Source organism: Canis lupus, chromosome 21 (assembly GCF_048164855.1).
Source record: "Canis lupus baileyi chromosome 21, mCanLup2.hap1, whole genome shotgun sequence".
In the NCBI taxonomy this organism is placed as follows: domain Eukaryota; kingdom Metazoa; phylum Chordata; class Mammalia; order Carnivora; family Canidae; genus Canis; species Canis lupus.
In genome coordinates this window covers 50,462,286-50,489,621 of record NC_132858.1, presented here as the reverse complement: position 1 = coordinate 50,489,621, position 27,336 = coordinate 50,462,286, and the positions used below count along the sequence as shown (strand labels likewise).

Here is a 27,336-nt window from a genome sequence, read left to right as displayed (position 1 = left end):
ATAAGTGCCTGATACCAACACAGCCTTTCGAGTGTTTAAAAAAATATACGGTGGCTGTAGTTTTTTTTTTTTTTTTTAAGATTTTATTTATTCATTCATGAGAGACACAGAGAGAGAGAGAGGCAGAGACCCAGGCAGAGGGAGAAGCAGGCTGCATGCAGGGATCCTGACGTGGGACTCAACCCCAGGACCATGCCCTGAGCCGAAGGCAGGCACTATACCCCTGAACCACCCAGGGATCCCCTCCTTTTCTTCTTAAGATTTTATTTGTGGCTGTAGTTAATAATACTGTGTGTATACTTGAAATTTGCCAGAAGAGTAGATCTTAAGTGTTCTTACCCCCACTCCTCTCCCAAAAAAGCTAAGTGTGAGGTGATAGATGCGTTAATTAGCTTGATTATGGTAATCTTTTCGCATCACATACGTATATTAAATCATCACACTGGATGCCCTGAATATATGCAGCTTCTGTTGCCAGTTATCCCTCAGTTAAGCTGGGAAGATACATGGAAATAAGATGGCCTGTGAAGTTGTACATCCCCAGCCACTGTTCCATGCTTGGAAACTAGGATTTTGGTGTAGTCAGAGAGGCTCTCGTCCCAGCAGATGTTGGGAGGAGAGAATACCATGGGACATTTTCTTCCCCTTTCAGTGTCTAAATTTCTTCAGAATATGATCTCTGTTCTGACCTGAAAAAGGTTCAAAGAATTTAACGGCTACAGTTGCTCCATAGCTAAATCCAGCACGTGCCTTTCCCTCTTTATCTGCAGGATACGACAATATGATACCTGCTTTTGTCTTCGGCCTTGGGGCCATCTCCCTGTCCCGGTTCTCCTGTCTCCTTGAGATCTCTCCTCCTTAGTGTCGTTGGCGGCCCCTCCGGTTGCAGTCCGCGAGCAGTGTTAGGCTGTAACCTAACCTAACCTAATGCCTCCAGTAATGAGCTTCACCTGGAGCTTGTTAGAAATCCAGACTCTCAGGTTCCCTGGGAGCCTCTGAATCTGCATTTTAACAAAATCCTGGGGTGTTGATGTGTTCATTAGGCTTTGAGAAGCGGTCTAATGAGCTCCCGAGGTACAAATATTGCTGATGTCAATGTTCTAGTTGGGTGGCTAGATCCAAGTGGGGCGTCTTTCTGTTTCTTGCCGCCCTCGATGGACCTAAGGCCATCCACCTGAGCCAGAACAGGCTGTTCTTTCCCAGTTTCTCTCTCACATTGCTGTCTCTCTCTGCGAGTTCAGGTGCCGACCTCCCTGGCAGGAAGGCCTTGGATGGGATGAGCTCCTGGCATTTCTGATAGCACACTGCAGACGCCTATTCTCCAAGGCTGGGGTCCCTGTGCTCCCGCTTGGCTTGTCTGTCTACACAAAGATGGCCAAAGAGGGCTTATTGGCCACTCACGTCTACTTTCTGGTACTCTGTATAAAAAATTTACTCACTGCATGGATATTGAGCAACGTGATTAATGACAAAAGGAAGTACTTTCATGGTTTGACAAATAATCGCTTCCATTCTTTCATTTGAAAATTGTGCACTTTAGTAGAAAAAAAAGAATATATGACAACAGCAAGGCCCTTTATGGGGAAATGACCCATCTGAGAAGGCGAATACTGATTTTCCGTCTTAATCAGCTAGCAAGTGGTGGTGTGAGAAATACTCACCTGCGGTATGTGGCATCTGTCTTCCTTCCTAGACTATCTGCTCCATGAGGACAAAGACCACTTGTATCTCTGCAACAAGCACAGGACCTGGCACGTATTCAAGGCCCAATACACATTGATGAGTGATGCATGAGCCCATTCATTCTCCTTGGAACATGGTTGACACATCTTCAAACACTCAGCTTGGAGTGGAGGCTGTTCATCAGGCTGTGTATTATTATTATTATTTTATTTCCCCCTGGTTACAGCGCCTTCACACTTAAAAGGCCTTATTAATATTGCTTGTAAGAAGAAATGTTGATGGAAATGAGTCAAATGGCATTATGGTTAGAAACTTGCCAGGTGTCATTTTTGGGAGATTAGATAACTGTGTTTTCTGGTGAAGTGAATTGCCTGTTTGTTGCAAGTTAAGACTTTGCTGGACTGGTTTACAGGGCCAGGGGGAAAGAGATAAGTGAATCTTCTAGTGAGAGGTCATCTGTTTTGAAAGCGGGGAAGATTCCATGAACCAGATCCAAGTGTTACAACACAGGGAAATGTCTCAGACTGCTGGGTAATGAAGCCCCTAGTTGAACATTAAAACAAAACTTCTTCCCCCTGTCCTCTTTGCAAAGCCCACAGAGCTCAAACCTCGGAGGGCTTGCATGATGACAGCCGTGAGTAGATTTGGATTAAAACTCTGATCCCGAAGAAAAAGTGTATCTTTCCACAGGTATTCATGGGAAGAAAGCTGCCCCTTCTCCTTTCCTTGCTACTCTGCCCTTTCAGAAGCCATTGCAACAGAGGAGGTGCAAACGGACTGTATTACTCCTTCCCCAGAGCTGGAGCGAGACAGATATGTCGTCTCCATGGCATCATGTGTTTCCCTTCCTCTCAGGTCGTGGCTTGACCATTAGGGGAATGTCTTAGGCATCTTTGTGTTTTCCTGGACAGGAAGAACAAAAAGGTCCTGCCCTTCTAGAGATTTCATTTGCCCTAATAACCAGCTGGTTGGAGCCGTGCTTTCCATTGCTGTCTTCTCCATCCCCTGCCCAACCACAACCACTTTTACTTTCTTTCTTTCCATTCTCTAGAACTCCTGGTTCCGAGAATGACCATGAAAAATAGACCAGAGAAGCAATGCTCTGAAGCATGGTGGGTGGTTATTTCTCTTTTGTTTTAGATTACCGAGCTTTCCTGGATACCTTCAATTAATTGAACTTATTATTAGAAGAACCTCCCCTTACCGCAATGAAAAGGCATTTAGGTGATACAATCAAGTGTGTGCTGTAATTAATTCAGTCATCTAACAAGTATGTTTGTCATCCTGATGTGACTGGTGACCTTGACTGGGAGCAGAGAGCCTCCTACATATAGGATCTGTTCAGGGCAGGGGGCTCCTTGCTGTCCGATTCCATCAAGTCATGCTGTGTTGTGCACTTGGAACCTGTTATGAGGACAGAGCACATGTTAAGTGGCTCGCTCCAGTGAAGTGTGTAAAACTTCAATAGATACCTTATTTGGTTTTTTGGGAAAGTCCATTCAGACCATTTGAGTCTCTGTAATCCACATTAGGGGATCTTTACTATCCCAATAGATTGAGAGGTAGATCTGAGCCCACTTTCTGGAAGAAATGATAACAGTTTACACAGGTAGTCTTCGTGAATCGAGCATGAACTCACTGAAGGACTATCCTCCCACAGGGCCCTCGGAGACCTGCCCACGCCCAGAAGTCTCTCTCCGCCCCTGCAACCTCACACAGCCACGTTTCCCTCACACCTCCTTCCTTCTTGCTCCCAGCCTGGCCCCTGGCTCCTCAGACCACAGACACCGCTGTCCTTTGGTAGCGTGCATTTTCATTTACCGGCTTCTGTGGAAGGCTGCACCCTCCAAGGTCTTGCCCATCGTGGGCGGCTCCCCGTCCCCTCTCACTGCAAAGCCAGCTGCCCTGCGCTTCCGTGCGCCCCCTCCCTTCCAGTCTCCCTTCCAGTCAGTGTCTGGCTACGCAGCCCCACAGACCAGCCGTTCCCACCAGCAGCCGACCTCTGCTCTCACTCCCTGGCGGAGGTGCTGGCCTCTTCCTACCGCCTCCACTTCTGTGTCTTTTCATGCTGTGTTCCTCCCCTTTCTCCTCCCTTTTCCTCTGCACACCTGCACGTTATTCTTCACTTATTCTTCGCAGTACGGCTCAAGCATCACACCCCTCAGGAAGCGTTGCTGTGAGTGCCCTCTGTCCTCTCCAGCTGAAAACTGGCAGGGTGCATGCTTGCTGTAAGCTCGTGTCCAAGCACGTCTCGTTCTGTCTCCGTCATTCACTGAGTTCCTCTGGGGGCAGGGGCCAGTGCAGTCTCTGCATTCGATGAATCGTGAGGAAGGGGATGCATCGATTGGTGAATTAATTAATAGGTAACAGTAACACACCTTTGGTGCAGAGGTCACCTTAAAATAATCCACATGCCGGGCTGTTCTGGAATGATGACTAGGCCAATCGATGATCAGCAGAAATTGTAAGACTAAGTCACTGGCTTGCTGCGGGAGATGCTCGTTCCTCTCTTTTACCAGTTTCATCTTAATGTCTTGTGAAAAAAAATGTGTCTATAGATCCTTCCTGGTGTGACCTTGTAGGTTAGGTTAATTCATGAAATAATGGGGACGTTGTGGTGATACCAAGGAATAAAGGAGGCATTCTTTTGCACATAAATATCTGTTCAAAAAAAGAAAATATGTTCAAATGATTAAGATATTAGTGTTCAAAATTTACTTAATTAGCATAATCATTCCTTTTATAAACAAATATAAAGAAAACTAAAAATAGTTTATATTTTTGCTCTAAATTATATGCCCCAGAAAGGATGTATTCTTAAAAGTTTTTTTTTTTTTTTTGTCTTTGCTTCCATTTTAGTATAGAGTCTGGGAAAATGCATCTCTTCATATTTGAAGTGTAGCTGCTTGTAAAATGTGTTCAGAGTTTACTTGTACCTAAACAATTGCAGGCAACGTCCTGAGGAATTTCATCTCCTATTTATCACATGCTTCATTGCATGAGGCTTTGGAAGAGGAGCTTTAGAGCTGCAGTGTCTCACTGAGATAAATGTCACTTTAGATGTCCTTTGTGAGAAGGAAAGCCTGCAATAGAAGACACAGGGATCAAAATGTGGGGCAAATGTCTTAAAAGATTAGAGCGTTGGACCTGTCCCAGCTCAAACATAGAATTGAAGCTGCACGTATGTGTACATGTGGAGGGCCGGATGCGTGTGCACGCATGTGTGTGCGCGCGCGCATGTGGGTGTGTTGTTCCAAAGTCCAAGTAGGGAGAGTATGTGAAGGAACAGAGATATGAGCGAGAAAGCTATAGTGTAAGTTACAGGAAAAAACTTTGCTCTAGATCATTCATGCTTTTAAAGTGCCCAGACTTGTCCACATTTTCCCCATGTGTTACTGGCACAAAATGTCCCTGTGACATCCCTTACTACTTCAGTCAAATCTAAAAGCTTTGTTTCGGCATGTCCTATTGGTATCAATATGTTTCCAATCTCTACCAGGTTTTGTAGACATTAGGCATGAGATTGACTAAATCATTCAAAAACGGAGGCCGAATACTACGTATATGGACCAAGCAAGGCTTCAGAGTCTTTCTTGACTGTGTTGTTTTCAGATTTTCACAATTTCCAATTTAAACCCGAAATCACAGCAGTGTTTATGACATCCTCTGGTTGTAAGCTATGGTTGGAAAATTATAGGGGACCCTGTGTGAATACCAGGGATCTCGGGATCATGATGAAATCCGTACTGTCATATGGAGGTTTGGACAGGGCATGACTAAACCAAAGGATGGACCCGTCATGCTCAGTGCCCTTTGCTGACTTGTGCCCAACAGAACAGTGAGGAGCCACCACCGCATGACTGTCCCTTGGGTGCAGTGCTCTTCTCCACAGTCGTAGTGGGGAGACCAAGCGCTACCCAAGGATATCAGCCCTTCTTGCCCAGCCAGGCTGAACTAAAGTCTTCCCCTATGATGTTCCCTGATGCTTGATTTTTAGATTTTTACCTGGAAAGATCAATGGCTCTGGACATTCTCTCAAGTTCTGTAACTAAGCCATCTCCAATTCTCTTGTCTGTGACCCCTTCATCATTCTAGTGCACTGCTTGGAAAGCTCAGAGCAGGGGCATCTCCTGGAGAGCTTGTGAAGATGCAGATTCTGATCCTGGGGGTCTGTGGGCAGGTGCAGGACTCCCCATCTCTAACAGGCTCCCAGGCAAGGCCCATGTTGTTAGTCCGCAGACCACACTCAGAGTTGTGAGGCTCTATCCTTCCTCAGCAGACACCTCACTGGTCTGTCCACCCTCTTCTGGAGGCCACCCTCCCTTCTCCACATGGTGGCAAGGCTATTTTTTTTTTCTTTTTTCTTAAGTTGGAAGAGGGAGATTACTTAATTTTACCAAGATGCTACATGGCATAGAGAAAAACAATTCTTAGTCATAAACCAAGTACGCACCACTGAAACCACATGCTTTAAAAAAAAATAATGGCCTCGATCTTTATAAGAAGAAAGTCACAGTGTTTGAAAATTATAAGCCATTATGCTTTACTCTGTCCATCCCACTTGGAGGGGAAGAGTCACCTGTCACCAGGGCACAGAAGCCAGGCTCATTCATCACCAGGAGCATTGTGGGCTCCAGTGTGAGCATGCTGGCTCTTCCCACAACGCCGGTGGTACCCAGGGAGGACTATTCTCTGTGAGACCTCTGCCTCTGCCTCTGCCTGTGCCTCTAGATAAGTTGCATAATCAAACTTTTGTTTTGAGGAAAGTGTAGATTCATGTGTTGGTGTAGGAAATGAGACAGAGAAGTCCTGTGTACCTTTTACCCAGTTTCTCGGAAGGGAACAGGTTGCGATATCACAGCCAGGATGTGAGCGGCAATGCGTGGTCTCTACCACCACAGGGATCCTCCCGTTTCCCTCTTTACAGACTTTTGCCCACCTCTGGGCACCGGTTAGGTCCTTCTCTAAAAAGCAGCAGGCATTATAAAAACACAAATCTAAAGCAAGTTCATCCTTGTTTAAACCTGCTAGTGGTATTGCCCTTAAAATGGAATCAAAAGCCTTAGCAAGTAGCCTTCTGCCGGGGCCCTCTGCTTTCCCAGCCTCACCTCCACTAGATTTCTCTCCAGCCGGGGAGCCCTTCACTACCACCTGTCTTCTCGCAAGGAAGCCCCCCAAACTCCTCCACACACTCTGCTGAGCTCCTCTTGGCCTTAAGAGCTCAGCCGAGGGCAGCCCGGGTGGCTCAGCGGTTTAGTGCCGCCTTCAGCCCAGGGTTTGAACCTGGAGGCCTGGGATCGAGTCCCATGTCGGGCTCCCTGCATGGAGCCTGCTTCTCCCTCTGCCTGTGTCTGTCTCTCATGAATTAAAAAAAAAAAAAAAAAAAAAAACTCAGCCGAATGGCCATTCCTCAAGGAATCCTGCCGCGATCTCTCAGACCAGGTCGGCTTTCTATGCTCTAGAAGCATCCACACAGCCATGATCCCAACTGCAGTTCAGTCCCCAATTAATTGGGTGAGCGTGTGTCTTCCCCACTGGGGTTTAAGTTTCACGAGGCAGGAGCACTGTCAGTCCTCCCTGTGCCTGCCCTTGGACCTCGAGGGTTGCCTGGCACACGCTGACCCTGAAGTGATGATGGAGATGGCGGTGATGGCGATGGGGATGGCTTATAGGAGCCAGCCACTCTGACACATATTAACATCTTAACCCTTATGGTGACCCCGCAAGGGCACTTTTTACCCTCGTTTTACAGATAAACAAAGTGAGGCTCACCAAGAAGTAATTTGTCCCAGGTCACACCACTCAGTCTTTCACAGACAGGCGTCCGGAGCTGGGACCCGCCTGCTTGGGCAGGATCGCCTTCTGCCCTGATGGCTGACCTCTGCGCACTTGGCCACCACGCATATCAGTAAGGTGTTCAGTGAACACCTGCTGGGTGAATGATTAAGGGGGACGTTTTCTGAGCTAGCTCTGATTAACTACTGGCACGGAAGTCCCCGTGGACAAAGATCGCAAGGGGCTTTTCATTCTGGTGGGCCTGATTCTCAGTAATTTCCTTATTAGGAAAATACTTATTAGGGGTTGTTGTTTTTTTAAATGCAACTTTCAAGTATTAGGTAGACATGAATTAGAAAGTCTAAATTATTTGCAAGTGTAAACTGGAGAACATTTTGTAAGTGTTTTTTTCCTTGCGAGTGGATGAGTGTATAATGAGTATAGCATTCATTCTATGACAAGTATTGTGGGATTTGGGAATTATTTTATGAAATAACACAAACATCCCCATTTAACCTCGAATCAACACTCAATAATAAGTGAATAGACTTAGGGGGGAAAAAGCAAGTGTATTTCTAATGGCAGAAACCATTCCCAGTGAAAATTAATTAAGTTAATAAGAGTTCCTCTATCCTTTGGCACATTAATACTTACTCCTAATTGTTATTTGATATTTTTAGGTTTTGTATTTCTTTTGCAAATTGAGCAAGCATTTGATGAATGACTGGGTTCTGCTACCCAACTTTTGGACTATTTCCAAGCATAAAATTACAATTCCAGATAATCCTGTCACAAAGATCTGGGTCTCATTAGGAAGGAGGGGAGCTGGGCGATGGCCCAGTGTGGCCTCCCCCAAACCAAGCAGCCATGGCTTTCTCTAGTTCTACACACGATTTAAATTTTTTAGTAATCCTAAAAATTGATGTGCTTTTTCCATGAAAGGAAGTGTGGCCACATTTTCCAGAGGGGGAGGCATCAGTGTCCTTACTCCTTCATGCTCTCATCCCCAGCCCTCACCCTCGCCACCACCCACACAACATCTGTAGTTCTTAAACTAAAAGCACAAATTATTGTGAAAGTTAATTGAGCTTACAAAGAAATGCTTGTGTAGAAAACTTTCTCGGCTTCAAGGAAAACAATCTGGCTTGAGTGGCCATTCCATGGAGTAGAAATTAGTTCACTGGAAGGCACTCCTACAGCCCTCAGGAGTAACCCTTCTGTGGCCAACCCCCCCCCCCCCTTCTGAAGATTTGACACTGTGCCAGAATAAACAGCTTAAGGATGAGTCTGGTAAGGGCATAAAGCCCACACTCACAGATTCTTATTTCTCTGGTTGCTGGCCTCAATAACTAGATAGTCAGCTGGAAGAAGCAAAAACAAACAAACAAAAAAGTGCTTTAGATTACAGATTCCTGACTTACTGAAATATGTCCATCACACTGGGCCTGAGCCTCTGGCCATTTAAAGGCCATTGGATGCCACCCTCACACAGCACTGGCCTTGCAGGGACATGCAAGCCCCGGGTTGCCAAGAACGACTTTATCTTCATCAACATGTTCTATCAGATTGAATGGGACAGCCAGAGAAGCCAGGGCTGGCACAAGAACAAATAGAAAGGAACGAGCCACTTCTCGTGGGGGTAAGCAGCTTTCATTCTTCGTAGGCCCAGGAAACCTTGGGCCTGGACTTGGCTCCAGCCACACCGTTCCACTCATCCCCCTTAATTACCAGGAGTGTCCTCGACTTCCATCACAAGCAAATGCATGAGGTTCCTCTCGTTGCAGAGCATCCTGGTGGATGTCTTGTCACTTAACAGGACCTGCGTTTTGAAAGACGCTACTGATGATCAAAAACAGCATAGGTGGCTTCCAGAGATTAGTCTCTAATTGTCCCCACAGGGAAAAAAAAAAATAGCTTCTTACTAAAAGATAAAGGAAGTCCACTCTAGTGTCCTTTGGCCGAGGGGGTGGGGAGGATTTATCACGGTGGACAGGTTCACCTTAGCCGTTGTTTTGAAATGTGAAGGCCAGTTCGGAAAGCTTAACAAAGAAGAGGATTATAAAATGTTGGCTGTAAGCGAGACAAACACAGAAGTTGAAGGCAGGAAATTTGTCGAAGGGAGCTATGAAGTACATTTTGCAAACCATCCGTGTGTGTTATTCTTTTGTATTCTGTTGGCGAATAATTCCTAAAGAAGCAAAGATGGCAATGATACGTGGTGTTTGTTATTCTAGCAGACTCGTGTTTTTGGACGACACCGCTCTGGTTAAGTCTCAAATGTGGGACTTAACCGTGCGATGCGAAAAGGGGCTTTCAGCAACAGAGTTCTCTCTCTGCAGTCAGTAGCAGATCTAATCCTCATAGGCTCGCGGGATGTGATAGAAACTAAACCCTAAGAGAGACCCAAGGAAGGAAAAACACTTCCTCGTCCAAGCTGGAGAGGAATTTACCGTCAGCCCTACTATTAATAGATGCAGTGGAGATTCCATTTTCATTGCTCAACTGCCATATTAGTTATTAAATTTAAAAGAGGTGAATCACGCCTGCTGAAAACCCACGTAGGACGTTCATGCAGACATTGGAGTAATTCAGCAGCATTTCCTTCATCGTTCATTCCTTGCTGGACTTCTCAGTGCGATGAACTCAAGGGAAGCCAAGAGAAGCAGAATGTTTGCTGTTGTTCTCAGATGACACATTAGTCTTCAAAGAGACAAAATGTGCTGTGAAACAGCAGAATGCTTTCACCACCCAAGTGTGAGCAAGTGCAAGGCCGTAGAGGCACCGCAGGACCGGGAAACCGGGAAGAGCAGCGGGATGGGGTTGTCCTCCTGGGGGGTGTCGCTGTGAGCGGAGGCCACACACGTGGAATTCCCGAGAGCGCCGAGGAGGAGGGAGACCTGGAGCAGCGTCCCCGGGTGGGAAAAGCAGGGGTGAGAAAAGCAGTGGGAGGACGCAGTCATTGTCTCCACTGTCTGCAGGGCTGCGAGGTCGAGGAGAAGCAGGTCGCATCTCTGTTCACCCGGAGGAAGTCATGGGGGGACAAGCTTGGGGCCCCTGTAAGGAGCAATCACATGATAGGCTCATGAACACAGGACTCAGAGCAAGGTGACGACTGAGAAGGGACGCGCAGGACTTGACAACTACTTGTCAGGAACACAGGGGGCCGGGATTCTTGGGGGCTGTGGGGGGTAATACACAGGTGGACATCCAGTTCCTGCAGCACAGAGCTGTGACACCTGCTGCACACACACACACGATGCTTCCCAGCCCTTGCACTTGCCTGTCGCTTTTCAGTACCTTGTACCTTCAGCTCCTCGCATCAGCTGATGATGAAATAGGAAGATCTTTGCCCTAGGAAAACTTTCGGAGTTTGGCCTTGGAGGAAAATGACTCTGTTGAACCACATTTACCTTCTAGAAAGCACAGGGTCATGGGAACCCTGATCCTATACTTCCAGACCTCCTGTTAGGCCTTCCTCTGAAGCAGAGCTCGGTGAAGTACAGCCCGTGGTTCAAATCCAGCGACTGCCTGTTTTTTAAGCCAAGTTTTCGGGCACGAGCCGGTGCCAGGCCCATTCGTTTGGTTCTTGTCTGTGGCTGCTTTTTGCACGCTGGCGGCGGAGCGGAGGGGCTGGGACGGACCCTGTATGAGCCACAAATCTGAACATATTCACTCTCTGACTCCGCTCAGAAAACAAGTAAAGGAGGTGTCAGACTCTCTCTTTTCCAGACTTCGATCTACGGCAAGGGCAGGCCAGCTTTGGCCGCATCATCCCCAAGTTCCTTTTCTCAGGCCGGTGACGCATCTCATGGCAAGTGGTTGCATATGGGAATGGCTACCTTTAATCGATAGCTCCCCTCACGGAGGGGAAAATATGTTCTAGAAACAATAGTATATGAGCTAAACTTGAAATTCCTCTGTGACAGAACCTCGGCTTGGGCTGCTCCTGAGTTGACTTAGTAGGTGTGAGTGATTTTCAGGTCGGTCTTTCTCAGTCAGTGGACCCAAGACGTGGGCTTTGGGAAGGAGCTAGCTGGGGAAAGGGGCTTCGGGCCTTCCCCGCCGGGACCAGGTCTGTCCTCTTCATCCTGCTCTTTGCACCGTTGCTTCCTCTTCCCACCTGAAAGTGAAACTTAAAGGGAATATTTACACTAAGTAGGAGTAAAGGAAAAAATTGTCCGCTTTCAGGCGAGCATTGAATAAAAGCACGTGCACGCACGCAGCACACAAATCCAGCTACGCTCGCGGAACTGCCGCAAAGGGTCAGGCGAGGGCTTTTTCCTCAGTGAAAACTGTTTAACAGTGGAGAATGTTCTGAGCAGCAAGCTGGGAGTTCTCCTGCGGGAATTCTGAAAGGCCCATCCGAGGTGTGGCCCCCTCAGCTTTCAGTGCCCGGCTTGCCCCCCCCACCCCCGCTCAAGTATGGGTCCAGATGCCCTCCTTTCGGGGCAGGGCCGGGCCCTGTGACCCAGGCAGGCTGGGTAGCTCAGTGGAGAGAGCCCGCAGCTGCTCGCCAGGCCACACACAGCTTGTGAGCAGAAGGCAGAGGGGCCTGCCGCCCAGAGGAAGGAAGCCATAAGCCATTCGTTCTGCTGGGGTCCAGTCGGGACTGCGCTCAAGGCATCGTAGTGTCTCTTAAAGGCTCTGCCCTGGGTCAGGTGCTTCAGCCAGGAAGTCTGCCACCATATCGAATCCTCCCGAGTCCTAAGTCCCTGTGTTATTAGGTGAAGAAAAAGGGACTCTGGAAGTTGCCTTGGTGGTAGTGGAACCAGAGTTCTAATCCTGACCTTGGGGCTCCAAGGTCACTGACCGTCGACAGGTGCCGATGAGAGTTGGGCTCTTATTGTTCTGTACTCAGAATGGCCCAGGATGGCGGGTGAGGATAGCTTTCCACAGTTTTTTCTTTCCTTTTTTACTTTTCAAATTCTTTTTTTTTTAAAGATTTTATTTATTTATTCATGAGAGACACACAGAGAGGCAGAGACACAGGCGGAGGGAGAAGCAGGCTCCCCATGGGGAGCCTGTTGTGGGACTCGATCCCAGGACCCTGGGATTCAGGCCCCGAGCTCAACTGCTGAGCCACCCAAGCGTCCCACTTTTCGAATTCTTGATGACGTATTGGTCAAAGAGTTCTGCTGAGAACCTGACATGTAAACTTGAAAACAACAAAACAAAACAAGCAGTAGTGCCCCTCGTTGGTGATACCAAGCCACTGATCTTTGTAGGCAGACTATTTTTCTTCCTTTCATTGCTTCTCAGTTGTCTCAAGCAGCAAAAGGGAGGAGACAGATGAAGGAGACAGATGACACAGGGACAGCTCCGGCCCGAAGTGGCAGAGTGATGAACTCAGCCCAGAGAATGGCTCGGGAACCTCAGCTATCTGTTTGGCTGCCCCGTGCACCCCGACCCCGGCCCCCAAATCCTTTTCTCCCCCACGTGGCCCGTATAGGGTGGCTGAGCTTTCCTGGCCTCCAGTATCTTCTCTGTGTTTCCTCTGCCCCTTGAGGTACTGACTGTCCTCTGTGGATGCTTGCGGCACATTCCAGATCCACCCTTGCCCCCCGAGGCTCCCCGTGGAAGGGCTCTGATATCTGCCTGCACCTCATTGCCAGGCTTGCCTGCGCTCCTGCAACAGGCACCTTTGGTCTTGGGGCAGCTGAGGCTCGTAGGCTAGCTGAGGGGCTGGACAAGCCTTACCTGGCAGGTGCCATGAGGGGGGGGAGGGGTCCCTGGGACTATCTTTGTTTTAAGAGGCAAACACTGGTGTAATGGCCTTTACCTGGTGTCTTAGTGATTGCTCCCTTGTTTCAAACGTTTACTGTTGTTATTTGTTTTGTTGTGTCTTTTTGGTTTTTGCTTTTTGTGTGTCTTTTTTTTTTTTTTTTTTTTTTTGCTGGGGCAGGGGTGGGGTTGGTCCTTTCTGTTGGGTTTTTTTCTAATACTCATTGATAAGCCAACTTGTGTGTGTATTGAGAGACCGCCTGTGTGTTAGAGGCTGGTATTTTTCAAAACACAGATAATAACAGAGAGAAAAATTTAAATAACATTTAAACCACCTTGGGTAGGGGGTAGGACATGCACTGCCACATAGAACCCAGAGTCTTTCTGCAGAGAAATGCTTGCCAAAAAGGTCTTTGTTCCCCATTCAGGATTAAAAATATTTTATTTCCTTACAAATTACAAATCTTTTCCAGAATTTTGTTTAGTGAGAATGGATGGAGACATGATCATTACATGCAGATAACTGTAAAGAAACCCAGGAAGGGTCACTTGTACCCCAAATTGGGATATGGGCAGTGAGCCAGGGGAAGGGATTGCAGAAAAACAGGATTGGAAGAAACCTGATATTCTGAGTGTGGAATATTATGGGGCTGTGCAAGGCAAAGTCACCAGCTCAGCACCTGGCATTTGTGGGAGACTTGTTCTTTTGGTCTGAATGTAAAATATTGTGTTTCCGTTTGCTTGGTAATAGGGAATATTGGCTTCCTCTTCCCAGATGACTCCAGGTTGGCAATTTCTCTGCTTGCTGACTTGTGTTTCTTTAGTATATCTCTACCCTGAGTGGTTTTGGGACGTCCAGTGATTTTTTTCATGTGTAAAGTCATCTCCCCAAAGGGCTAATATATTCCTCCAAGGCAGTGAGTACTTCTGATTCATTCTTGGCAATGGTGGTTATACTATTTTTTTAAATATGCTTTAGTTAAGTAAGTGAACAAAAGAACAAATAGCCCCTCTTGGCCCAGGTGCCGATCACAGAGCATAGGGGGATGAACCCTTACAGAGAGGCTGTAGGAACACCTAAGGCTAATGACTCCACCTTGCTGTGATGCTTCTCAGCCTTGTGTGGCATTCAAATGAATTCTAGAAGGACAGCTCAACCAGCAAGTAAATAGCCCAATATGGGGAATATTACTCAGCCTTGGTCATTAGAGAGTGAGTCATGTGGACCTGAGCAGAATATAAAAGAGAAGGTATGCGAGTTGGGTGAGGACCATGCCCAGAGGAGTGAAATCTTGTCAGCCCTGCCTCGCTTTACCTCCACGTCACCTTGCTGGGAATGACATAGATTGTGAGGGTGTTTCTAGGAAGAGAAGAGCTGCACCCTGACCTGTAACACTAGACCATACTATGAGAAGCTGTTGAAGATGTAGCTAGTTGCCAACCAGACATGCCAAGGGCTCTGGGTATGTTGGACCTGAGCGCTCACGCTCTCACCCACCCACTGTTTTCTGCTCACCAGTTCTCAGTTGAACAGAGTCAAGTCAGAATTGAAAGGCGGCAGTAAACTGAGGGCAGTCTTGGGTCAAACGTTGACCATGTTTTAAACCCGTTTTCAAGCAATAGTCTTTGACAACAGCCCCATTTTGGAATCTTAAATTTCCCACCTCCTTCCACTAGTCCCTCTCTTGGCTTACTGTCTGTGACCATCATTGGTGTCAGCTCTATCACCCAACCCCACTCCCGAATTGCTTCATCCCTCCAAGTCTCCCAACTTGCTGTGTGCCAGACAGCTAACTAATGAGATGGGCAAACCCACCCTAATCCAATGGGTTCTTCCATGGTAACTAGCTCTTCAACGCATCTTCCTCATCCAGGGTACAGGCAGAGGTTCAGGGCAGTCTTCTTGGGGTCCAGCTTTGGAAACCCGGACGACTGTGCAGATGTCAGGGAGTGACATGAGTCTTGACTCCGCACTGCCCTGCACTGGTGGGTCTGAGGTACTAATCTGAGAAGGTGACGGAGCTCTCAAGAAATAGGTCAGAAGCGAAAATTGCAGTGGAGGGGAAGGATAGAAGCAGTGGTTTGGCTACCAGACACTTGGAAGGGAAGTGGTATTAGTCACTTGAGAAGTATTCCTATATGTGAAGAGAGAGCCCCTGACCATGAGTAAGCAATAGTCCCCAGCTAGGAGATTAGGAAAACAGAACTCAGGCCAGAGAGGAGGCGCTTACTCATGATATCTCTAGAAAGGAAAAACCAGACACACTAAGCTCACTGTTGTTTATATTTTCACATAGAGAGATTTTTAAACCAAATCCGGTGATCTGTCCTTTCGTCTGTGTGCTGCTCAGCGTTCAATACTCAGTCAAGGTATGATGTATTAGCCACAGACTAGATCGAGTTCTGTATGACCTGATACAGATGCTGATGTGTGTCTTTCCTCCTTCCATGAGGTTGTGTTCAGGACATGTCCATGTGTTTAAAACACACAGACACTGGCCACCAAGACAGAGTGCTGTCTGATACGCACTAAGTATTCAGAAGAGGTTTATTGAATTGAATGAAGAAAAGGTTGATGGGTGTGATTTATGAAATCTTTTTCAGTTCAGATGAGTTTCTCAGAGTTCAGATACATTGGACTAATTGATCTCTGACTAACCATTAAACTACCTATTAAAAAATGGAGTGCAGGGGCGCCTGAATGGCTCGGGGAGGGGGGAGGCGGGGGGTAACTTCTACCTTCGGCTCAAGTTGTGATCCCCAAGGTCCTGGGATCGAATCCCCCACCGGGTTCCCTGCTCAGCAGGAAGTCCACTTCTCCCTCTCTCTCTACCCCTCCCCCTGTTCATTCTCTCTCTCTCTCTCTCTCTCTCTCTCTCAAATGAATAAATAAAAACTTTTTTAAAAATGGAGTGGATTGCCAGCCCTGTGATTTAAGATATTTAGTTTCCATTGTTAGGACCGTTCTTGGGCTCACATCCTATATGTAATAATGAAAAGTGCTGACTTTTATTTCAGAATTCTCAAGCGTCTCAAATTTCAACACAACTTACCAGTTCTGCTGAGACGATTTAAAAAAAAAATTTTTTTTAAGTCCCTAGGTGGGGAGTGGGAAATGGTTTGTTGGTATCATGAAGACATAGGCAGGAATAGATTGCCAAGGTTTGGTTGCAATGCGTACTGCTAGGGTAAAGCCCCAGTGTGAGACATAATTTATATTTAGAGACTTGTTAATTATGAAATACTTCCACGTCCATGATCATGTAACTGCTCACCCTCCCCTGTCAAATATGTTGAGCTGGTCCCATTTTTAACCAGTGAGAAACACTGAGACCCAGAGAGTCTGGGTCTGGCAGGAGACCATCCCATACTGATACTATCACCATCGTCACTCTGATGTTTGATGATGTCTCTAGAAGCATATTCCACAGTCTCTCGTAGAACTGGACTTTCTGGGATTCAGACACATCAGTTAACTCCCGAGAGAGTAGACACGATATACAAAGGTATCCTAATTCCGTATATTGTTTAAATATCATGAAGTTGGCCTGGGATTACTTAAATGGCTAGGAGGAGAAGCATGGGGGATGGAAATCAACCAGTTTTGGTGTTCTGGTCCTAACTCCAAAATAAAAGAGAGATTATTTTAAAATCTTCTGCTTGTTCATTTAATTGGAGTTACTGTAGCTTGCAGTTGCATCGGACATGTCAGAGCCTGGCGTGTTTAGTCCAGTAGGGATATTATAATGCACGTGGCAAATTATCAAATATTTCAGAGGACCTTTTGATGATCACATATGCCCTTCCAAATCGCAGTGTAAATTCAAATTCAGTTCGACAACTATCTTTGGATGCCTACAAGCTGAGAACTGTTTATTAGTTAAAAATCAAACATGATAAAATAAGGAACTACCGGTAAAATATAAAGCTTTGGAAAATAAAGAAAAATCTTCACGATGATGAGACTTTTCCCACTCTACAAGGCCTTTGATGAAACCCACGGTGACAATGTAAACGCTCTGTGCTCCGCAGGGAGTCTGGGTGAGGATCCTCTCTCTCTCTCTCACCCTGTGCTCTCTTTCTCTCAAATACATAAATAAATCTTAAAAAATAAAAAGTAAATAAAATCCACCTCTCCCCACCATAAAGATGAATAATAAATAATATATATATTTGCATAAACAATAATTCTAAGTAGTGATAAATTTACTTGGAAGTAAAGGAAGAGGGTGATGTGATGGGATTTAATGGTGGATATGTAGGCTAATCTGGTTCCAGGACAGGCTTTTCCAAAGGGATGACCATTGAGAAAGATGTAGAAATCTGGAGGGAAACAGAAGAGCATTCCAGATGGATGGGATAGCCCTGGAAGTGAGCCAAGAACTGGGCCAGCTGGAGAGAACTAGGGGAGTGTGCCTGGAACGGGGAGCAGAAGAGGCTGAGAGAAGCAGAGATGAGGAGAAAGGAGCCTCCACTGTGTTCTGATAACACGGGGAAACTTCTGGATGGTTCAAGGCAAGGGAGTAGTGTGATACGATTTCTGCTTCAAAACGAGGTGTTCTGTGGAAAATGGGGCAAGGATCAAAGCGCAATTTAGAAGGCCAAGGGGAGAGATTCACAAGAGCCAGCTCCTTTGGCAAACCTTAATATGTAGTTGAGAAAACAACAAATTAAAACAATTATAAATTTTTTTAGGCAGTTTCAAAAGTGTCTAAGTGGATTTGGGAAAATCTGGAGAAACTTGTTTTAAGGTCGTGTCTTAATCAGCAATACAGATTTGCCCAGGCTTGTGGGGAAAGAGAGGTGTACACCCCCATAATGAGGCAGGAAAGCCACAGGCCCTACCCCATAAAATCAAGAGTATTCCAAGACTTAGAGGAGGCAGATTGTTTTTATTTTCAGTTAAGATCAGTGGTGGTGGTGTGGGGGGGGGGGGGTGTTCTTAAGAAAAAGAACAAGCAGACTGTGGTCAGCCCGAGATCCCCAAGGATAATACGCAGATAACTTCCCCTAAAACACATTTCTCAGTGTCACTGCAAGCTGGTGCAACATGACGTCGGTGCCTCTCAGTAGGAGGCTGTGGAATAAGCCTTACCAGAAGAGCGATTCCAATTCCACGGAATCCCATTAATTGAAATTCTGAAGTAGGCAAAACTGTTGTAAGTGAAGACAAGTCACGTGTAGTGGTTGCTGGTGTAGCTGGGAAGAGGCCTGAGGGGCCCCCAGGGCTGATGTCCTATGTGGTGGCAGGAGTGGAGCTTCCACAGGTGTGTGCGTGCGTTGAACCTCTCCCATGCTGCCCTCCAGACGGCCCCCGTCACAGGTGCGTGTGCTGCCTCCACACAACAGCTGTGAGTTCACCTCGAGCTCTAACCCATGGTGTGCCAGGGACCAGTGTTCCGGCATTCGGACCGTATTTGCAATGCGTTAAAAAATAAGTTAGGTGAGAAGATGGTCACAAGTCTCATCTAAGGACATTTACGGTGTTGTTCCTTCAGCTTTTCGACACGGTTCCGGATCTTCCTAGTAAAATCTGAAGATGAGAAACCTGAGTGCTTAGTAGCACCTGTACGGCTGCTGCTCTTGATTCAGTAGAATTTATCCTCAGATTTGTAACAGATAGAGCAGATCACTAGCATTTTGTACGGAGCTGGATACACTTTCAATTGTCTAGCCTTCTCGTATAGGGCTCTGAAGTCCTATTACTGGTCCCTTTGAATAAATGGCTTACACACCTAATCCTCTGTGCATCTGTTAATGAAACCGTTGCGTAAGTTCCTTTCCCTTTCTTTCCTTTTCTGATCAATATTCTACAGGCAAAATAACTCTATTTAATGCCCAATATTTGAGTGAAGCTGTTCGCAGGTCCAGACACTCCCAGGTCAGATCATCCCCCAGGGCGAGTGTCCATCCACAGGGGCCCTCTTACAGCTGTACAGGTGCATCTTGTGTCACTGTCACATTTCTCAGGAGTTAATTTTAACAAAAGAAAGGTGAAAAGCTTTTGTGTTTATTCAGGCTGTAAAACAGTTCTGGAAGGTCAGGATTATTTTCAGCATGCCTACGACTTGAGGAAAGCGTGCCGGGGAGAGCTTAGAGAAGTCATTCGGGGTCACGTAATGAGGAAGTGGCCAAACAAAAACTTTCTCCTGGATGAATCAAAAAGCTCTTGCCCTTTTGCAGTTTTGTCTTAAACCTGCCTAACTAGTTTTGTGATTTCTTTTTAAAAATAATTTTACTTAATTCAGTGATCTCACATTTAACTCTTTCCATTGCTTTATATTCATAATGTGAGACATTTGGGATAAGTATGGAATGAAGATTATACTTTGTTGAATCAAGAAACCTAGGTCAGGGGCACCTGGGTGGCTCAGGGGTTGAGCGTCTGCCTACGGCTCAGGGCATGATCCCGGCCGGGGTCCTGGGATCGAGTCCCGCATCGGGCTCCCTGCATGGAGCCTGCTTCTCCCTCTGCCTGTGTCTCTGCCTCTCCCTGTGTCTCTCATGAATAAATAAGTAAAACCTTAAAAAAAATAAAAGGAAAGAAACCTAGATCAAATCATTCTGATCCTCACTCTGGAGTTCAGTTAAGACCCTGTCATCTGCTTTGGGGCACACGGCAGGAGAAAGTCTCAAATGAACAGCTTTGTAATGATCTCTTTGGAGACTTTAGTAACTAATCCTGGAATAGAATTCAAGATGGATTTGCCTCAAACGGAATCACACGGTATTGTACCAATTGCTTTCTTGGTCTCCAGAACATGCCTGTTGACAGGTGAGCATTTAGGGCTTTTTACAGTTTGCCACATTTTAAAAAATGAACAACACTTTGCATGAAGCTTCATAAAGCATATACATTTGTTTACATGAGTTGTCCAGTTGCTTCCCAAAATGTTTTTTTTTAAGATGTTTTTCGAATTAACGTTCATATCAGTAATGTGTGACGTTGCTGTTCCAGATGCGGCATCTCTTTTCCTGAATATAAAAGTAGTTCGTACACATTGTAAGCAGTGAGGGGTCATGATAGGTATCCATCAAATAAATATTTTAGGAGCTCATTTTGCATTTTCTGAGTGAATGAATGCAAGGACAAATGTGGTCTTTTTGAAATCATTTCTTCTATAATGTAACAAGCTAAACTTAACATGCATGTTTTCCTTTTTTGCTGACAAATGTTCCTTTGTGATTGACTTAGTAATAAAAATTTGGGGGGCAGGCAAGAGCACCTTACAAGCTGATATCACCCAGCACCCCTGAGTGGCTCCGTCGGTTAAGCCTCTGCCTTTGGCTCAGGTCGTGATCTCGGGGTCCTGGGATCGAGCCCCGTCCAGCGGGAAGCCTGCTTCTCCCCCTCCTCTTGCCCCTCCGCCCTGCTTGTGCTTCCTCTCGCTCTCTCAAATAAATAAGTAAAATCTAAAAAAAAAAAGAGAGAGAGAGAAACTCTTTCAAATGAAAGCAATTGTTGCTGTTTCTCTCTGTACATGGAGGAAGGTCTTCTGACAGGTGCTCCCCCCTGAGCTCTAGGACACCGCTCACCTGGCTGGGACAAAGGGCACGAGTAACACTGTGCTCCCCACATGGCTGCCAATCAGTTGGGCTGAAATGTGGAGACCAAGTCTGCCAGCCTGGAAAGCAGCTTTTGTTTCAATGTGTGCCGATTGAAAGGTCGTGGCTTATTGTCGCAACCCTGCACCTACATCAGTGGTGGCATCGTTAGGGACCTTGGGATTGGGCAACGAGTCTGGCCCCATGTGCATGCGTTGCTGCCAGCTGTGTACAGATGTTCCAAGTGAAGGGTGCAATCAGAGCAGCCTGTGCTTCCGAGTGAGAGCAGCCCAGAGCTGTGTGGGTCAACCCAGGGTTGTGGTTGGAAGAATTCGGGGAGCATTAAGGGGCCCCTGGAGCAGATCAGGGCCTGGAGCGGGGAGGCTATGCTTGGCATGGTCGGGCAGTTGTAGTTCCCAGTGAGAGATCTCCCCAACACCGGATTTGAAGGAGGCCACAGAAGAGGGAAATCCCCATAGAGTTCAAGAGGATGTGGCGATTGCTTCATATTTAATGTCAGTGTCAGTGCATGGGGTTGATGATGTGGTGTCTGAACATGCGCTCGCTGCCGTGGCACCAAAACGCAAGGGCAGACGGTCAGGTGACGCAGTTCCCGTGGGGAAGGAACAGAGATGCCTGCAAAATAGAAATGTAAATGTGGAAAGAGTCTCCCGGGAAAGTACCTGCGTCTTGACTCTGGCCTTGTTTCGTGTCCAGCCACCTGGCCACCGCTGCGGTCGCGCCTGTGCCCGTGCGGAAGAACCTGGCTCGCGCTGAACCTACCCTCCAAAGCCACAGGCCATATTTCTTCACTCTTACGATAATTTTGGTTCAAAGTATATAGTCCCTTAACAAGCTCCCTGCTTCAAAAGCCCCAGACCTCTTTGTTTGGCTATGCTTGCTGAAACACGTCTTTCAAAGAGCCAGGTTTGTAAAGATGACTTTATTATAATCTCCTGTGCTTTTAAAGATAGACCGACGGCTGTAGTGCCGTAATCTACCCTGGTCCCCTAATTTAAACTGTTTCTTGTACGAAGTTAGAACATGAGGGAGTTCAGCGTGCCAAGGCTGTGTCCTGCCAAAGAATGCAAAGCAGTTGCACCTCCACCTGTTCTGGGAGGATTCGCACGGCGTGTGGACAAACAGAAGCACGGGTTGGCTTCTCAGTTGAGTGTGTTTTGAAATGTATGTTTCCGCGTCATTATTTTCTGGATGGATAATTAGGCCTTTGATTTGTTCTTTGATGCGTTAGTCGAGAAGAATATTTATAATCTCTGGCCAGTTGGATTTTCATCTACACTTTTGCCGTCGATTTTAAGCTGTACAACCTTGTGGTCAGAAAATATCGGCCGGCGTCTGTTACGTTCATAAATATCCCTCGGACACGCAGTAATGTGATAATTGTATTTTGTAAAGTAAAAAGTTCATTATGGAGGTACTAATTCAACATTGTAATTGCATTATATAAATACCCTATGATACACATTTTTTTTGTCTACTAAAGCTCTAAAAGACTATTTTGTCTTGGGGCACCTGGGTGCAATGGTGGAGCGTCTGACTCTTGGTTTTGGCTCGGGTTGTGATCTCAGGGTCGTGAGATCGATCCCTGGTCAAGCTCTGCGTAAGATTCTCTCTCCCTCTACCCCTCTTCCCTCTCAGACTTGTGCTCTTTCTATCTCTCTCAAATAAATAAATCTTTTTTTTTTTAAAGACTATTTTTGTCTTAAAGATTTTCATCGAATTTCCCCTTGAATTTTTAACATTTCAAATGATTCCGTGCATTATAGGGATGAGCTATCTCTTATCGCAAACTGTATCTTACATACACAAACATTTTCTTGTCGCATTCATCCTAGTGACCTTTTATCAGAATTAAGATTGTAAGTCGCTAAAACTCGCAGTTAGTTGAAATTTGTGAACATTTTATTTTAGTTTTGCTACTTGGCATTTCACGTAAAACCTTTTTTTTCTCCCTTTTTTGCAGTCTGCCAAGGCACGAGTAACCGGCTCACCCAGTTGGGCACTTTTGAAGACCACTTCCTGAGCCTTCAGAGGATGTTCAATAACTGTGAGGTGGTCCTGGGGAATTTGGAAATTACCTACATGCAAAGGAATTATGACCTTTCCTTCTTAAAGGTTAGTTCAGTCAATTTGATTGTCTTACCCAAAGGATAGAAGGAAATATAAGGAGATAAGGACCTTGAGATAATGTAGTTGGAAGTGTATTTGCTTTTGCTACAGCAGTTATGTGTCCTGGGGGAACTACAGATGCAAGTTTTATCAGAAAACCACTTCACCAGCTAGTGTCAAGTCAGAGCTACGAAATAGTGTCAGAGAGAAACAGGCTGGCCTGCTGTTTCACTATCATCAGAGACACTGATATTAAGCATTTAACCATTGCTGTCGCTGTGGTATCCTGGGATATTGGCTCTTTGAGAAAAAGACAAAGTCCTACTTTGTAGCATTTTCCCATTTCCTTGGTGTAAACACTCCCCCTCTAGTTGAATCCCAGCTGCATCGCTCCTTCCATTTCCCACATGTCTCATAGTGGGCTCTCGTGAGCCACCAGGAGCCAGCTCTGAAAGCTTTGGAGTTGGGTGGTAGTTGAACTCTGGGTTTGATTGGCTTTCTGGGTTCTGTGTTGCTTTTTATAAGAAAGTGTGCAAGACGGATACAACACGAATAGATAAAACGATTTCATTTTCTTCTGAGCATAGTGAACACCAAGTGAAACGAGAGTCAGAGCTTTGCTAAATAATGCACGTTGCCCTTTATAATCACCAGCAGGCTCTAGAGGCAGAAGTACCTGAGTCATCGTAAACCCTGTCACCTCCCCTATCCTCACTGTAGTCATCCACCTGCTTTATAGTTGTCAGTCACTCGCGTGCGTGGTTGGCTTAGGTGTTCTGGGCTTTCTTGACCCATTTTAGACCTTGCATATTTGAGCTCTTGACAAGAGAAATAACACATTGACATTTGATCTCCTTAGACCATCCAGGAAGTTGCCGGGTATGTATTGATTGCCCTCAACACGGTGGAGAAGATTCCTTTGGAAAACCTGCAGATCATCCGAGGAAATGTGCTCTATGAAAACACCCATGCCTTATCCGTCCTCTCCAACTATGGCTCAAATAAAACTGGACTGCAGGAGCTTCCCCTGAGAAACTTGCATGGTGAGAGGCCAGGGCACCGGGAGGATGGGGCTGCAGACAGCAGCTCAGACCAAAATATTTTTTAGTGCCACTCAGAGAAGACTTTTATTCATCAAATACAAATGTATTGAGCACCAGCTCTGGGCAAGGTGCAGTAGGTGGAAGTGACTAAGAAGACAGTAGGTGATGGAGAGGGAAGGGAAGTTTTAAACCCGGTACCACTTCTCCTATATTCGTGGGGAAATATTCAGAGAGTGAGTAAGAAATGGTAATGGTTCTGGGACATAGAGACCAGATGACCTTGGCTGAATAAACTGCCAATCCTAATACCTGGACCTCAGGTGTAAGGGACATACATCAAAAACCTCCCCTACTTGGGACAGTCTTCAGAGCAATGCTGTAATACAGAAGAACAGAGGATGACGGTATTGCAGAAGAACTTTGAATTCCTGGGAGTAGGTCCCTCGTGAAGGTCCCTCAAGTGGAAGCTAAGATGATAGAAGGGATAGGAAGTTGATTTAAATAAAATTGAAGATAATGAGGAGCATGCCCTTGCTGTGTGGCAGGTGCAGTGCCCATCCCATTGCATCAGCAACTTCACGCCCACCCTTCAACGCGGGTGTTTACACTCCCACCATCTTACACATAAAGAAATGGTGGTAAAGTCATTCTCCCAAGGTCCCACGTTAGTGAAAAAATGGCCAGGAATGGCCACCAAAGCTCTGCCCCCAGGGTCCTCGCCCTTCCCATGTGCTGTGCGGTTGTGACGGGAAGGGAGCCCATCAGGAAGAGGGGGACGAGAGCAGAGGGTGCGTAACAGAGGGGGTCCTGGGAACGGTAGGAGCCCCACAATGGATGTGCTGGGATGAGGTGATGCATCCAGACCGAGCTCAGAAGCGGCTGGCACAGCCCTCCAGCTGGGCTCCTGGGGTTGGCCATCCTGTAAAACTGCCCGAAGACTTTCCACCCACCACTTTAGCTGCTCAGAACACCCACCCACATGGTCTGCGTTTATGCTAATACTAATTTGTGCTATTTACACGTTTTGCAAAATGGTCTGTACATTGAGCATGCCTCAATCTGCCCGTCTGGCCTCGTGCTATCTCGTGGTGACAGGCAGATGTGGTTAAGAGCATGGACCCCGGAGCCAGGATGTCTGGGTTCTAGCCCTGGCTCCGTCACTCACCAGCCAGATGCCCCTGGAGCAGATCCTCCCTGTGTCTCAGTTTCCTCCTCTTTAAAAAACGTGCATAACAATGGTAACACACTTCCTGGGGGTGTTGAGAAAATTAAGTGAATTTCTGTGGAAAAAGCACTTAGGAGTTATTCCTGTTGTTGGTATTATTTCTGTTGTTGGCATGGGATCACATGAAGGCAGATTATTTAATGTTATTAAATCCTTATTCTATGTGAATTATTTAGTAGTAATGAAGCACCGTTGTTAATAATTAACTCAGTGCCCACCACAAAGTATAAAATCATCAAATACTGAAAGTAAAAATAAAAGTGACTGCTGCCAGACTGATGACCTCTTCCTCTGCCAAGCTACCAGTCAGGGGCACCTGGATCGTCCAGGACCTTTGCTGCCTTCCTTTTACTTCTCACATTTGCAGGTTGTAGGTGTTTTGTAAGGCCCCCCCTTGACCCTCCATCGTGCATTCTCTCCTGGCACCGTGGTCTGTTGTCCTGAGTGTCACAGCAGCCTTAACGCCCCTACGTTGTGTTTCGGGTCTGACCTCTCAGCAGAGATTTATCCTCTTGACTCTGGCTGCCTCCTGACTAAATGTTCTCTCTTGATTGTCCTGCTGTCATCTTTGACTTTCTACCCAGTGCTCCACAATTTGGCCCTTTGGGACCTCCCAGCCTTCCTTCTGTGATTCCTTTGTTCTGCACCATCCGCGGAAGCCAACGCCTGCCTGGCCCTCCGACGTGCGTTTGCTGCAGTCTTCTGGCTGCGGAAAGCCTGCTGCGCCCTCCCCTCTGTATTCCACAATATGCTCCTGTTTCTGTTCTGGGAACTGTCATTCTTTACAACAGCCTCAGAGCTCTTCCCGGGGAGGACCTTTCCTTGTCCACATTGGTACTTTGTGCTTGTGGTAGTCCCATTCCCTGCTGGTGGCGGTGGGGGTGGGGGTGGGGGGTTGCCAGGCTTTATTTATGTATCTGTATTGAAATTACAGACAGTCATGGGACTATTGTGAGGATTAACTAAGATAATGCATTTCAAGCAACTCGCAGAGTACCTGGCCCTGTCATGTGTCATGCATGGTCTCCCGTGGCATGAGCTCATTGACCCTGTGACCTGTCTACCTTGTGAGCTCCTAGGTCCTCCTTATCCTTGCTGCAGTGGTTTATGCACATACGACATAGTAACCGTGTCTGTCTAATGTCGTACATGCAATACTCTCACTTTGCTCACCCTCGAATTTTTTTAGCCATTACAGATTTTTCATGTTGTATTGTTTCTTCCTTTGAAACAGTCATACCGGTCCTTCATGCCCTTTGCATTCCTAGTGTCCACCATCTCTTCATCAAACATACAGATTCTTCTCACCTTCCCCTCCCACTCCCCTGCCACTTTTTCTGGTGAGGAGCTCCAGAGGCAGCTCACAACATCACCCCTTCTCCTGACCTCCCAGCCCACGGTGGTGACTGCCACCACCTGTCTGTCCCGTTTGCCCCTTATAACATCACACACCTTTCTTCCTCCCCGTATTTCTGAATTCTGATAGTTTGTGGATCAGAGGCCTATTTCAGGAGGCAAACCCTAACCCCTCCGCAGCACTATCATCAACTCATTTTTCAACTGCCCCCCCCTCCCTCTGCCACAGCTCTATAGGGAGTCTTGCTCGCACACCGGCATTATTTTAGCAGAAGTCAAAATGTGAAGAAGTATTGCATATGTACTTTGTGGAAGTTTAAAGACAGGGCCGTTTGATAACTGAGGTTCTTTTCACGCGCAGAAATACTACAAGGCGCTGTGCGCTTCAGCAATAACCCTGTCCTCTGCAACGTGGAAACCATCCAGTGGCGGGACATCGTTGACAACGATTTTATAAGCAACATGTCGATGGACATCCAGAACCAAGCGGGCAGGTGTAAGTGTTCCATAAATGTCCTCCGCCTGTAGCTCCTGTGGGTGGGACAGAGCTGTCGTGTGTTGGGGTGGTGAGATGACAGAGAACAGAGTTCATGTTTAAGCCACATTCATCTAAAGCAAAAATAGCTAACTTATCCGGGACAGAAGGTAAAGGCTTTTTCTCGTGACGGCATGCCTGCTAACAGAGCAGATCACCCCCTCCACGACAGCTGAGCCCTCATGTGGCCATGGAGAAGAGCTGTCGGCCCGGGCATGGGGGCTTCTCCCGTCATGCCCGGAGGAGACAAGCCAAACTTTTGTGTGCTTCCGACTTGCTGCTGAGCCTCCAAGCAGCGCCAGGCTCTCCGGAAGCACGTAAGG

At 46.6% G+C, this 27,336-nt stretch overlaps 1 protein-coding gene and 1 long non-coding RNA gene across 5 annotated transcripts in view; one reads left to right on the top strand and one right to left on the bottom strand.

The window, feature by feature from the left end:
- The window catches only part of EGFR (epidermal growth factor receptor), a 197,330-nt gene that overhangs the window by 114,173 nt on the left and 55,821 nt on the right, over positions 1–27,336 (top strand). For all 3 annotated transcript variants that reach the window (XM_072791688.1, XM_072791690.1, XM_072791689.1), the window contains exons 2-4: positions 22,709–22,860; positions 23,714–23,897; positions 26,840–26,974. In XM_072791688.1, coding sequence (XP_072647789.1) covers positions 22,709–22,860; positions 23,714–23,897; positions 26,840–26,974 — 471 coding nt within the window. The remainder of the gene's footprint in view (positions 1–22,708; positions 22,861–23,713; positions 23,898–26,839; positions 26,975–27,336) is intronic.
- LOC140613183 (uncharacterized) lies at positions 126–10,524 on the bottom strand. Of its 2 annotated transcripts, none has more exons than XR_012014350.1 (3): positions 8,880–10,524; positions 3,684–4,344; positions 126–3,087 (listed from the first exon to the last, which is right to left on the bottom strand). It is a non-coding gene; the product is annotated as an uncharacterized lncRNA (long non-coding RNA). The 2 variants fall into 2 exon arrangements; XR_012014349.1 differs by lacking the exon at positions 8,880–10,524 and adding exons at positions 4,620–4,766; positions 5,399–5,649 and having other exon boundaries at positions 126–4,344.